Raw genomic sequence first — 13976 nt, forward strand, 5'->3', positions numbered from 1 at the left:
AAAGTTTTTCAACTACTTTAGAATGTCCGTGGTTTCATTTGATGATTTAGTTAGTATTTTAAGCCATAAAAATGATAAAATACAACGGACAGATTCCAAAATGAGGAAAAGCATTCCAGCTAAGGAAAAGAAGGACCTGGAAGGGCACAGATAATTGCGGATGATGTTTATAAGGCAGTAAAGTCGACTTTGAAATAGTTGGACTATCAAAGCTCATTTTGCAGCCCTGGCACGTAAGCTTGCAATGACTTTGGGCCGTAAAATACCAAATATCAGTAGACAGGGTGGGGGCTGTCTGCTCGTTTGTGCTGGAGTAGGGTGTGCGAAAGCTCTTTATGGGTGTCCGATATGTTCAGGTAAGTTATCATCTACAAACAAAGCTATACTCCGTCTTGGAATCGTTGGCTTTGGGAAACATTTATTGGAGAAAGGCTGAGCCAAGAGTGGTGGTTTTACCCACCTCTGGAGGTAGTCAAGGTCTGGAAGGATGGATCGCCGCTTAATTTTGCAAGAATGGAGGGACGAATTAAGTGAATGTCGGTTTGGTCCACAAACCGATGATCTCATTCGTTCCTTTTTAAAACACTGGGTGAATCGGCGGTGGGGATCGCTTAGTCTTAGTGGGAGTTACGCTTGTCATCATTGTGACTGTAGGGAAGATACGATGAGACACACAATTAAGGGAAATTGTCCGGCTTGGGACGACTATCGGTCTTTGCTATCTGCGAGTATTGTTAGTAATCTGTCGCTTCTACTAATTATTTAAGGAATGGTGAAAGTTATAATAACGGTCCTCGGGATGCCTTCAAGGCTTTTTGTGAGGCTGTCATGACTCAGAAAGAGAATGCGGAGCTTCAGCGTGAAAACGATTTAGAAAAAAAAATACCGGGCGACGGGCCGGTGCTTTTAAAATTATATTTAGTACAGCTTCCTGGCGGAGAGTAATTTGCTGAGATGGTAAAGCATTACTTTTTAAAGAACCCTTTCTCATGGATTGAAGAACATTGCGATATATAACACTATTTCTTTTATAATTTATGAAAGTCTAAACCAAATAGAACCTCGATAACTCAAACCTCGGTAACTTAAAAACCTCTATAACTTCAAAAAATAATATGTTCCCTTCCCATCAGAGCCAAAAAACCTCCATAACTTAAAATACGCAACCTCTGTAACTTAAATAAGTAATCTCTGAATTGGCCCTCAGTAACTTAAAGAAATGTTTCCACAACCTCTATAACATAAAATTGTTTGTCAATGAGTCACATTGCGTATCAATTAATGAAGCAAAAAGAGCTTTAACAACAGCTGTAAGATGATTTATAGAGCAGTGTAGCAACATAAAAGATAATGTATTCTCTTCTCTATTTGTCATTGAAAATCAAATCGCTTTAGAAACTGTGAATTGTTTAAAACAAAAGAAAATCACAGACTTTTTTAAGTAGACTAAACCTTTAATTGTTGTTTTATTTTTATGTAACGTGTATTTTATTGAACCAATCCTTCTGACGCATTTGAGTAAAAATAGGAATAAGGGTACATACATACATATGTACATACCTACCTCTATATTAACCTATCCCTGACATAGACCCTTCATAACTTAAAACCCTTATAACTTAAAATATTTTGTGTTTCCCTTGGACTTTAACTTATCGAGTTTCTACTGTACAAAGTAAAAACATATTTTTATAGCGAATCTGTAACTCTTTTCAATAAACTACAAGCTCCCTGCTAATATCAGAATGCCAAATCGTAAAATGACTGCTTTACGACTGATTTGAGCGCGACCGCCGCTGTGAAAACCGCTGTGAGAGTTCAAAAAGTGAGTTACAGAATCGCAAGGTTGATAACCATGGTAACAATTTTGAAACTTGAAAAAAAAACAATCACGTTACAAACAACGTACCGTTTTATATTCACATTGTGGCGATATTTTCCAAAAGGGATTTTATGACTGAATGATAAATCAAACGTGTTAACCGTCAGGCATTGAATTATTATCACAATTTCTGAAAATAATAAATTTTACGTCGAAATCGTCAGTATCAATCAATCGTCGTCAGTTCAAGAAATTCCGATCTTGAGGTGAATGAGGAGATGCATAACCATGCTTAATAAAAATAAAACAAATAAGTACATCAATAGACAAAACTATCTAAAGAAAACTGAAATGTAACATTTAAAACAACAAATAATACTTAATATTTCAAATTACTGCTTAAAAAAAATCAGAGTCTTCCCGCCTCTTCAAATACTTTCTCACATCTTCTTTGGTGAGATGGAAAGTATCATAATTTATTATTTTGATCTTGATCGATGGGAACCCCTTCACGGGTAAAGGCCTCCTCCAGCTTTTTCCAACTGACTCGGTCCATGGCTCTTTCAAAGAAAGAAATAAACATTATTTACGTTAACCATAAGCCAATATTTGCCACTCACATTTTTGAAGGCGCAAGTAATATTACGTGTATTAAATTATGTAGGACTATTCCTACTCAAATCAAATAAAAATATAATTTCCTTTTAATACTAATGTGTGCATGTGTGCATTAGTAGTAGTGTGCTACTCTGTATGGCTCTTGACTTCAGATGCATGGGTATCTTTGATCATTGTTGATTTATAGACAAGCTGTCCAGCCTCTTGTGCCTGCCACATGTAGTCGTTTGGGCATTATACGTATAAGTTGGGGCGTATGCATGAACTTGTAATAAAATCTCTTTGGCTATACTATACGTATTTGCCTGTTTTTGTTATCATTGAAAGTTGAGATTTTAAAGAAGATAATTCCAAATTCATATTAGGATAATGTGTGATTTTTATTTATTTTTCGTACCGTCAAGATAAGTGAATCTAATGAAGAAATTCGATACATTTTAAAATTTTACTACAATAAAGTTAAAAATGCAACGCAAGCCGAGAAAAAAATTAAGAGAGCTTGGGAGGTGTAAATGCATCCGACGTATAGACCTGACCTTGCACCTTCAGATTTCCACCTGTTTCGGTCTTTTCAGAATTCTTTAGTGTCAGGTTAACATCACGAGAGGACTGCCAAAACCAATTGTCGCGGTATTTTTATCAGAAGCCCTAAAATTTCTATAGCAATGGGAACATATCCCTACCTACAAGATGGCAAAAAGTTATCGAACAAAATGGTACCTAGTATAGATAAAATATATATAAATATAAAATATAAAACATACACAGACACACACCCACTCACATACACATAATTTACACATACACACATACCCTATGTGGTTTCCTCTATATATTGTAATGTAATGTATTGTATTGTATCTTCTGTCGATCCGAAGTGGTGTAGGCCTGATGACCTGTAACACAGGTACTATTACCTTTAGCAGGCATCAGTCTCACACAAACTTGCTTTTTTCATAAACAGAAGTATAATATAACTGTCACTTCCTTATGTCCTAAAATTAAGTTTTTGTGAGAAAATAAATAAATAAATAAATAAAATAAATCGACGAGTATAAAAAATCGACGAGTACCTACATACTTTAGTTCAATGTAAATAAACTATATTAAAATCGGCTGTCTGTAAAGTCGGTTTACTGACGATAGTTGAACGTGACAACGTCATAAAAAAATATTGATGGGATGGTTGCATTTAAAAAAAAAAAATTATTTGTTTGATAGGTATTTTGTATGGATATATAGGAGGTAAATGGAAATCACAATTGAATTGATCAAGTTACATTTATTTGTACGCATAAATACAATTATGTCAATTTTAAATGGAACGCCTCAGAGCGAAGTAACGCCTCAGAGCGAGGTAACGCCTCAGAGCGAAGTAACGCCTCAGAGCGAAGTAACGCCTCAGAGCGAGGTAACGCCGCATGAGTCATGTTTTTTCGTGCGTGCAGCCGGCTCCATCGAATTATAAGACGTTGTCACGTCAAAAAATGTTGTGAATTTTCTTGAAAAATACGAAGAAACTTTTTCCCCAACCATTTAATATGTCGGTTTTCTTACGATATTAGCCAGTGTTAGGTGCAAACGAAGAAATATGTGCAGCAGTAATTCGAACGGACGTCCTCCGGGCTGAGTCGCAAGCTTCAACTAAGACTGTTCTACTGCACTAATGACCATCGATAAAAATGTATTATTCTGAATTTACTTACATGCAATGCATACAACATGTTTTACTAAATAACGCCGCTCAAATAGCGGCCTGAAAGATATTCCCGTAGCGTTTGTAACATTTAATAAACTGGCTGGCTAATGCTTAGATCATTCATAGGAAAGAATGTGAGAGAAATAAAAATATGGAACTTCTGATATAAAACGTATTTCTTTAAAAATTAAATTGCTTAAGTCAGTCACAGATAAATTCACATTATTATTGTCACTACACTCTTCCATTGTACTTTTTATTAAACTTTGCACACCGTCAAAGTTGTGGTTTTCCGACGCTGTTTAGTAAATAGGCTAGGCTGTTGATTGAAGGGCTAATTAAGCTAGTTGGCTGCGACATACATTACATAAGGGTTAGGTTGACAAAGGAGTTTAAATAATTTTAATTATTATACTATATTTTTATTTCGTACATATAATAGAACAAGAACATAACTTAAACTTAAAAATATATATTTACCATTTATCTTTCATATCTCCTTAAATACTCTTTTAACTTAAATAATCTTAACTGAAGTACTCTTTCGTCTCTTTCCATTAAATTGTGTCTACGCTGTGGTGAAAAGAGACCTTAAGTACATTAGTTACGGTAGTTAGTTGAAACAATTATACTCTGATTCTTAATTCCGTAGAATTCTGACAGCTATCATTTTTTGACATGTCAGAGATGGCAAACATTTTTGGCCGGGCACATATTTCAATTTCATTACGAGGCTGAACATCATGAATATAAAACATGAATAAAGTAATTAGAGTTAATTCGATATATTGTTCGTGATATTGAAATATTTGTTATTTTTGTATTAGGTCACTCGATTAAGTAAATATTTAGATTTACCTTTTTGTAGGTAAAACGTAAAAAATACGTGGCATTTTTTTTATTGCCATCATAAGTCAAGTTTGTCTCTTTTTCGGTGGAGAACTTTTTTAGTAGCAACACTTATGAAATGTCAGAATTCTACGGAATGAAAAATCTGAGTATCGTCAGATTTTATTAATAAGGTGGTATATTCTTAATAAATTTTTAGTAATGTCCGTATCTATTAAAAATATCTCTAAAGAGAGATCTCTCTATAAGAGAGATATTTTTATTATTTAAAAATCATAATTCCTTTTGACTGTCTACAACAGTCCGTTGCCGTACGATCGACTCTTCAAACATCTTTTCTTTGCTTTCAGACTGAACTGGTGTAACCTTCGGTTTCTTTATATAGGTCCTTATGTAAAAGTCCACGAATAAAGTTAGCATAAACAAATCATTAGGGAGGAAGAGTATTGCTACCCAACGTGGGTATCCGCAGTCTTGCTTGAAGACCAAGACAAACATATGGATACAGCACCAGGCCAGCTGAATCTGTAACAAATTTAAATTTAAAAAAAAGTACGTGCGTACTTACACATGTCAGAAGTGACTTTACACATGTCAGAAGTGACTTTACACATGTCAGAAGTGACTTTACACATGTCAGAAGTGACTTTACACATGTCAGAAGTGACTTTACACATGTCAGAAGTGACTTTACACATGTCAGAAGTGACTTTACACATGTCAGAAGTGAAGTGTGTAAAGTACGCACTTTTTTGGCAAACTAATTTTTAACTCTTGTTCATATTTATACAAATCTGAATCTAAAAAAAGGAAGATATGTTAGGAATTTAATGAATTTAAATTAAGGAAATAATTGTCATTAAAATATTAAAAGTGAAGCGAAAAGAGCGAAAATTAATACAAATAATATTTTTTTTTTTTAATTTATATCTTCGAGAATAAAAACACGTGGCATTTTTTTTTTTTTTTGTAATAGGAGGCAAACGGGCAGGAGGCTCACCTGATGTTAAGTGATACCGCCGCCCATGGACACTCACAATGCCAGAAGGCTCGCAAGTGCGTTGCCGGCCTTTCAAGAATTGGTACGCTCTTTTCTTATTTACAATTCGTCATTTGAGATTTCAATAAATTATTTTGCATAAAATATAAAACACTAATATTTCATAATTCTCTTTACGAAATATTTAATTTAAAAATAGAATTTCTATAAAGTAATTCACCCTTCTCACTCTCTCCCTTTTCTTAGACAAAAACGCTGCACAACTTCGTGACGTTCCGTATAAATTTTACCCTCATGCGTCTAAAGAAGTTTCACTTCAATAAAAAATATACACTTTACTATAAAAGTATATATGTTTTACTTTATATAAGTATAAAGTAAAAAATTGGTAAATAAAAAATAGTTTATAAGTCTTCCTACTTACCTGTATTACGCTCTTAATGAAGATTAGGTTTTATTACTTGTACAATGTTACGTTTTCTATTTTTTATTTAAAACCAAAACATAACAATCAAATATACAGTATTTACAATTTTCTTAACCTTCATAGTAATAATAAAAATAATTAAAAATTAATATAAAAAAAATTAAAACAAATTTAAAGTTTGTGTTTTGTTTCCCTGTGGCAGTGTACACTGGCAGCATTTCCCGCTGTATTGCGATACTTATTCATTGAGCGAGGGAATCACCAGCTCTGGAGTAACCGGTACTATCTATCAGGCGCCATTAATTAGCGCCTGTGCACTTGAACCCCACAGCCCAGGAGTTTCCACTCCAAAGGGAAAAAAATCGAAGTTGGAGGAACGACTCTAATATATGAGCCGTTTATTATTACAAAATAATTACATGATACTTACAATTTGTATTTGCGTAATATGTTTTTTCCACCACAACGACTGTTTCACACTTGGCATCGCGACGGTGAGAAGGTAGTAGCCATACATCACTACGTGCACGAAGGAGTTCACCATGCCTATCAGAGTTCCATGACCACCTTAAATGAGAAACAGCAATGTCAGACGAGAGAATTTTGTCTGTAGCTCATGTCTCAGCGTCGTAAGCGAGGAAACATCTTGAGCGAACTTCTATTTCTACTGGTTTCTCTTCAGCGCCTCTCTTATTACAGTGTACAGTTTTGAGGACAATGAGTCTTTCACTCGATCGGTCCATCCGGTTGGTGAAAGGCCATGTGATCTTGTGCCTTCTGTGGTACCAACCACGATCAGATTCTCCAAGTTCTTATCGCCTCTGCGCATTGTATGACCGAAATACTATTATTAATACAACGTTACGTGAAGGATCAATACATATTGTTTTTTTTTTACTTCAAGCATTACATACTTGGACAAAATCGAATCTATGGTGAGTGATTTTGGTTAGTGCCCTCTCTTAAGGCCTCCGATTTCTGTGACCATTTGTTTTTTCTCATTAAAAAAAATCAGTAGCGCTACAACCTCTTCAGGTCTCAGATTTCTGAATCTGTTTCATGATCATTTTTTAAATCTAATAGGGAAGTAGGTGATCAGCCTCCAGTGCCTGACACACACCGTCGACTTTTTGGGTCTAAGACATGTCGGTTTCCTCACGATGTTTTCCTTCACCGTTCGAGCAAATGTTAAATGAGCACATAGAAAGAAAGTCCATTGGTGCACAGCCGGGGATCGAACCTACAACCTCAGGGATGAGAGTCGCACGCTGAAGCCACTAGGCCAACACTGCTCCGCTACCTTGATGATGTGTGGTTATTTTGGTTATTATTACCTGGGAAATATGTTACTGCTCCCCAAATCATCATCACCATTCCTGTGTGGTGGTAAATATGGAGAAATGAAATTTGGTTGGACTTCTTTCTTAGAACGAAGAATATCTGAAAACATGAAATTGTGTGTTTAATCCATAGCTTAATAAATCTTAAGTATTTTTTATTTTTTGATTTCCACTGGTTTAGTTTTATTTAGGACTTGACCACATCATATGTGGATAACGAATTCCTGAATGTAATATAAAGTTCAAATTTCATATTGTAATCACTTCACTTATAAGTGAAAAGGTATATCTTTAATAAAATATTTTGTAAGTCTTACCAACTTCCTAAATAACATATCCTCTTTTTACTTATTCATCCGTATAGTTCTATTGAATGTTTATGTACTATTTTTAGCCTAATTTTTGTAGTAATTTTCATATAATAATCATTGTACAATGCATGAGTATTTGTATATATTATGGATTTTTTATTGGATTTTCAAGAACAAAACAAAAGCCAACATACGTTCGTGCCAGCGTGCGATAGAAAGAAGTATTCTCGAAAATCAACTACACGACAAATGAAACATAACAGTGAATGTATTCGCAGAAAACCAAAAAGAATTAATTGATGCTAAGCAACATTCCCTACAACGCAAAAATAAAAACCAAACTAGTAGCAAGCCACAAAGCAATTGAAAGAAGCGTACTAAAAAATAAGAAAATACATAAAATTAAAAGTGAAAAAATAAGACAAATAACAAAAGTGATAGATACCTTACATTATGCTCTAAAACAGAAGTGGCAATGGGCGGGGCACATAGCAATATACATAGATAAAAGGTGGATGTTAAAGATAACTGTATCGAAAGGATAAAGAGGAAGAAGGAGAAGAAGAAAAGAGAAAGAATGCCATGGACAGAGTTAGTTGGGAAAAGCTAGAGGAGCCCTTTAGGAGCCCGTCGATCGGAACCTCTTCACGGGGAAGGGGTTCCGATCGACGGTACTGAAGATAGCTAGAATAATGTATAAAATTTAATAAATCTAAGCTGTATATATCATTTTTTTGTCATGATTTGGAAATTAAACGGGTTTATTATTATTATTATTAACATGCCCTACACCTCAAATGGAGATATACAGATGGTCTAAAGCAGTAACCTAATGGACTGGTCCAAAAGGAAAAGGAACAGGGGCAGACAAATAGAGCGATGGGCCGACGGGATCGGAAGGGTAGCTGGAAATAATTGGATTAAGATGGCGCATAATAAAATATGATGGAAATACTTGTAGGAGATCTTCTCCCGGGCAGAGACCACGTCTTAAGCGGGCCATAGACGGACCGCATGTTGCAGTCAAGACCGACTGCAATATGCGGTTTGCTCAGGAACTGCTCGAGCGGTCCGTGTATTGTGAATATGAATTTAGTATGGAAACTGCAGATCGCCGTGAGGCGACCGCTTAGAGCAGTCGGTATCGGCTGCAACATGCGGTCCGTCTATAGCCCGCTTTAGAGTAGTAAGAATTTTATGAATATCTATTTTTGTTAAATGTGTCTCAATAAGATGTGGATGAATAAAGGCTTATTATTATAATTATAAAGTCATTCTCGGACATTGCAAGTTGATTATCTCAAAAAGAACTAAATATATAATTACCGTGTCAAGTAAATCCAGATATTTGAGCATGTAGTAGTGGTGAACCATTCCAGCCACGTTTAATGCATGTTCAGTATAGCTATAATCTATAGGTTCGCAGAACCATCTATACTTCCAGCCCCACGCGTATATGATGGCCTGAAATTAAAAAAAATTGAAAAACACTATATTTTTTTCGGAACTTGTGATCGACGAGTTTTAAAGTAGTTATAAAGGGCAAGATTAATATAACCCCAGAGGGCCTTTTAAGAATTGATACGCTTTTTTCTTGAAGGACCCTAAGTCGAATTGGTTCTGAAATACTTTAGTGGGCAGCTGGTTCCACATAGTGGTGTGCGCGGCAAAATCTGCCTTAAAAACACGCAGTTGAGCGACGGACGTCGAGGTGATACGGGTGGAATTTCGTATTCTGCCTCGTCATCCGATGATGATATTCGAACAACTCGTCTGAACACTCTTCATGGTAAATGCGGTGAAAGATGCAGAGTGACCCCTCTATATATGTATTTAGATTGGGTCCACCAAAACAAGAAGCAATGGTGGAGGCATTAGGTGACCATTTAACTAAACATTTGGTAAGTAATAAATGGGTAGGCCATTTATTTCCTGTCAAATAAAAACGTAACGATGACTGGCCATTATGGAAATCTTTCACTAAAATTACACAATATAGAATATAAAGACGTTGTATTCAGGAATTATAATTATGCGCATGACATGTGAGTTTGTAATTACTTGAACTAATCAGAGTTCAAGTTCCATTATGTATTGTACATTAACTTTTGCATCGATTTACATACTAGGCCGCTAATTAATTTGCACGGTTCCTGGGTCATCGGGGTGCTTTAAATAATAGAGGATTTTATTTTTACTCTATATTAACCACTCACGTAATAGCGACATAATGAATTGTTAATTGCTATGAAACGAATGAATGGAATATAACAAAGAGAGTCTACGTCTGGCTAAACTGGGGCGTAACTCCGACAAACGGGGATTGGATTTTGATATACCAGCGTTACAACCTTTTTAGGTCTAAGCCTCAATTATTTGTGTTATTCATGATCATTTGTGAATTTAATAGGCAAGTAGGTGTTCAGCCTCCTGTGCCTGACACACGGCTTCGACTTTTTGAACAAGGCCTTTGACTTTTTTTAAATAAGTGTTGTTTGATGATTTGCTATTTTAAAAGAGTAGCGAGAGTTTTTTACGCCGGCTTTTTCTCTCGGCCTGCACCCTCTGTCTTCTTTGCCGATGAGTAGGGATGCCTACAGATTCAAATTTAATTTACTGATACCTGATTTATCTTATGTTCCATAATAAACATATTTTATTTTTATTTTTAAGGCAAGCCGGTTTCCTTACGATGTTTTCCTTCACTGTGCGAGGAAATGTTAATTGCGCATATAGACAGAAAGTCTATTGGTGCACAGCTGGGTTCAAACCTACGTCCTAAGGGATGAGAATCGCACGGTTAAGCCACTAGGCCAACACTGCTTCTGCGCAATGTATTTTTGAAATACAAAAAAAAATGATCATTTACGGTATAGCACCGATTGTGTGGTTATATTTCTAACGCAGAATCGTCTATTTAATTAATTGATTAAAGATTTGATAAATTAAATGTAAGATTTAAAGGTCGAAACTTAACTCTCAGATAGCGATAAGTTAGATATCTTGATTTATGATCGACTATCGGTTACACGTAGTATTCTAATTTAAATAAACCATAGACGTATTAGAATGGGAGGCCGTACTCTACCCATAAAGGTCTATCCACCTCAGAATGTCGGATTGGCCTAAAAATTCACACGCCCGGCCAGTCCTTAAAATAACCGTAACACGCTGATGGAATAAAATGTGTATATATAAAACATTGTATACGATTCGTTGTTGTTGAAAATAATCCTATGTATTATATACGTTGATTATCTTAATATATAAAAATTACGTGTCACGTTGTTTGTCCGCTATGGACTCCTAAACTACCGAACCGATATCAATCAAATTTGCACACCGCGTGTAGATTGATCCAACTTAAAAGATAGGATAGCTCACTTCTCAATTTACACCCGCAATATTATTTTATTGCAAAATATTTGTTTATTATTTGATAGTTACAATTCCAACAGATGGCGCTGTGTTGAAAGTACCAACGTTTCACATAAGCTACAATTTAATGGCATAACCACTAAAAAAGCATGGTGGTCCCTATGACTGGTGTTCTCCTACCGTTTCCCTTGAATAGTTTGCTACTATGTAATATAACAAAAACCTTAGCCACAGAACGCTTGGCCGGTCTGCTAGTTAGATTATATAACTTAGCTTTGAACTCATATTGATGCAGGTTTAACATAATTATTACTAATATATCTAAAAATCTCGTTTATATGGTGAATAAAGCAGAAATATCGTCAACTATAAGAGATTTAGCTAAGATGTGGCGTGGCGTCACTGGCTATGGCTAGTTCTGCAGACGACTGCAATCGATTATTATTCATAGTAGGGAAAAAAAATGTATTTAACTTTCACCTACTAACCTCATAAAAGACGTAAGAGCACGCCAAAACTTGGATAAGATTATGTATTATCATAAGTTTATCGACATTAAATGGCTGTCTGTTTTTCATCCAATTCGGTCCGATTTTCAGTACAAACAACAGGTATAGCCCGAGTACGCACAATCCTTGATACGGCTTGGCCACTAAAAACCATGATTTGGTTCTTGGATCTGAAAAATTAAATAATCAAGTGACGTGACTTAAATCACCGACAAATTAAATATTATACAAAAAATAAACTAAGTTATTTTACAAATAAACTTAGTCAACTCAGAATTTCGTAGTTTATTATACCTGCTAATTCATCGAAGATAAAACCATACCCGAGCCAAATAGTTCTTATTAAAGTTGCCATTTTCTTCCAAAATTGAATACAGACTATATACAGATATCAATCTAACACTGGCTTTAAATTTAAAAACTGAATTACAATTTTAGAAAATAATTTTTATTATTAACTTGTCAGCCATTCCATTGTAATCAGGGACGATAAGTGAGATCCACATTTGGTGTCACCTTATTTAAATTGGAAATCACTTATTTGCATTTCAAATAAATTTAACGGAAGGGTTCTTTTAAACGTTTTTTAAATTCTGTTGTGTACTCTTGTACACGAATACTTAATCGAGTTATTATTTGTTTTTTTTTAATTCAGATGTAATTCCAAGTGTGAAACGCATTGACATTCAGATCAGCTCAAAATTACATTTCCTGTGAATTTGAACCGATTCGGACCGATAGATTTTGAGAAATTTTGAAAAATCTCAAAAAAAATAAAAATTTTTTTATCGATTTGGTTTCTTTATCGATCAACTTCAAAAACTAATCCGCCTTTGAGCTTGAAAAAAAGCGGTTGATTCGTTCGAGAGATATCGTGAACGAAAGAAACCCGAAAAAGTTGCTTTTTCGGGATTACCCTGAAATTTGTGGTTCGATCAATTAAAATTACTTATGAGGATGATAAAACTGCGTCGAATGCCATCAACCGCGTGAAAATTGCTTGATCCATTCAAAAGTTATTGCGGTTTGAAAATTCCAAAAATAGTGTTCTATGAATCTTCTATCATACTTTCGAGCTGGGAGAGCTCAAATGCATAGAAATATTATTTCTTTGAACTCAGCGAGCTCAAAATATCAATTTAAGAGCCCAGGAATGGAATTAGCGGGAAGTTGCAGGGATGGCCTTTAAGGTGAACCGTTTTTCAAATTTTTTTTTGTCAGATCAGGCGAATCCCTCTACATAATCGTCAGATTATGAGACAGTACGTTTAGAACATAAAGATGAACCATTTATATCTTAATCTGACGCGCTTGAGTATTTTAAAATGGCGAATGTTTTTTGCACATTATGAAAATGGCCGCGGGTTTGCGTCCCATCGAAATCGTCAGATTAGTGAATGAGAGCTTTTTTTTGGTGCACTTAACACTCCCTTAGAAAATCTGACGCGCTCGATTAATTTTTTTTTTTCATTTTCAACCCTTAAATACAACCACCCGCATCATGCAAACGATCAGATTAACATACGTACATTATTAAAAATACGTAGGGCATTGATGCTATCAATATCTGACGCGCTCGAGGATGTCCATGCAACAGTTTTTTTTTTACATATTTAAAAATCTATAGCCGCTTCCCCCACCGATGTAAAGGTATATATCACATAACATTTTTTTCTTCTTATTATCTAGCTTTGCATCCCAATAGATCTCTACGACGCTCGAGTAAATCCCCATTTAGCATCGTGGGCTTCCCTACTATTAAGAATAAATTTTTGTTCAAAATTGGAAATTTAGTTAAAATTGTATTTGTAATGCTTTGTACAACGATAAGAAAGAAAGGAAGAGAGATAGGATTCCTTGTGTTGTGGGCAGCCAGTCTCTTCCTTTTAACATGTAAACTATATTTAACTTTATGATTTCTACATAACACAAATTTATATTTAAACTATTTTGGCACAATAAGAATATTTTCAGTATCAGCATAGGACAGGTTGACAAGATATTGTTTGAGATTTTTAGTAAG

General features: G+C 35.0%; 1 protein-coding gene across 1 annotated transcript; it reads right to left on the reverse strand.

Annotated features, from left to right (window-relative positions):
* Positions 1-4334: 4334 nt before the first annotated feature.
* On the reverse strand, positions 4335-12454 carry LOC125056833 (elongation of very long chain fatty acids protein 7-like). The gene is made up of 6 exons (XM_047660138.1): positions 12248-12454; positions 11933-12123; positions 9393-9530; positions 7750-7855; positions 6846-6982; positions 4335-5513 (listed from the first exon to the last, which is right to left on the reverse strand). The coding sequence occupies exons 1-6, from the start codon at positions 12306-12308 to the stop codon at positions 5262-5264; spliced, it is 885 nt and encodes a 294-aa protein (XP_047516094.1). The 5' UTR covers positions 12309-12454; the 3' UTR covers positions 4335-5261.
* Positions 12455-13976: the final 1522 nt, after the last annotated feature.

The sequence above is a fragment of the Pieris napi genome, chromosome 15 (assembly GCF_905475465.1).
Source record: "Pieris napi chromosome 15, ilPieNapi1.2, whole genome shotgun sequence".
Taxonomy (NCBI): domain Eukaryota; kingdom Metazoa; phylum Arthropoda; class Insecta; order Lepidoptera; family Pieridae; genus Pieris; species Pieris napi.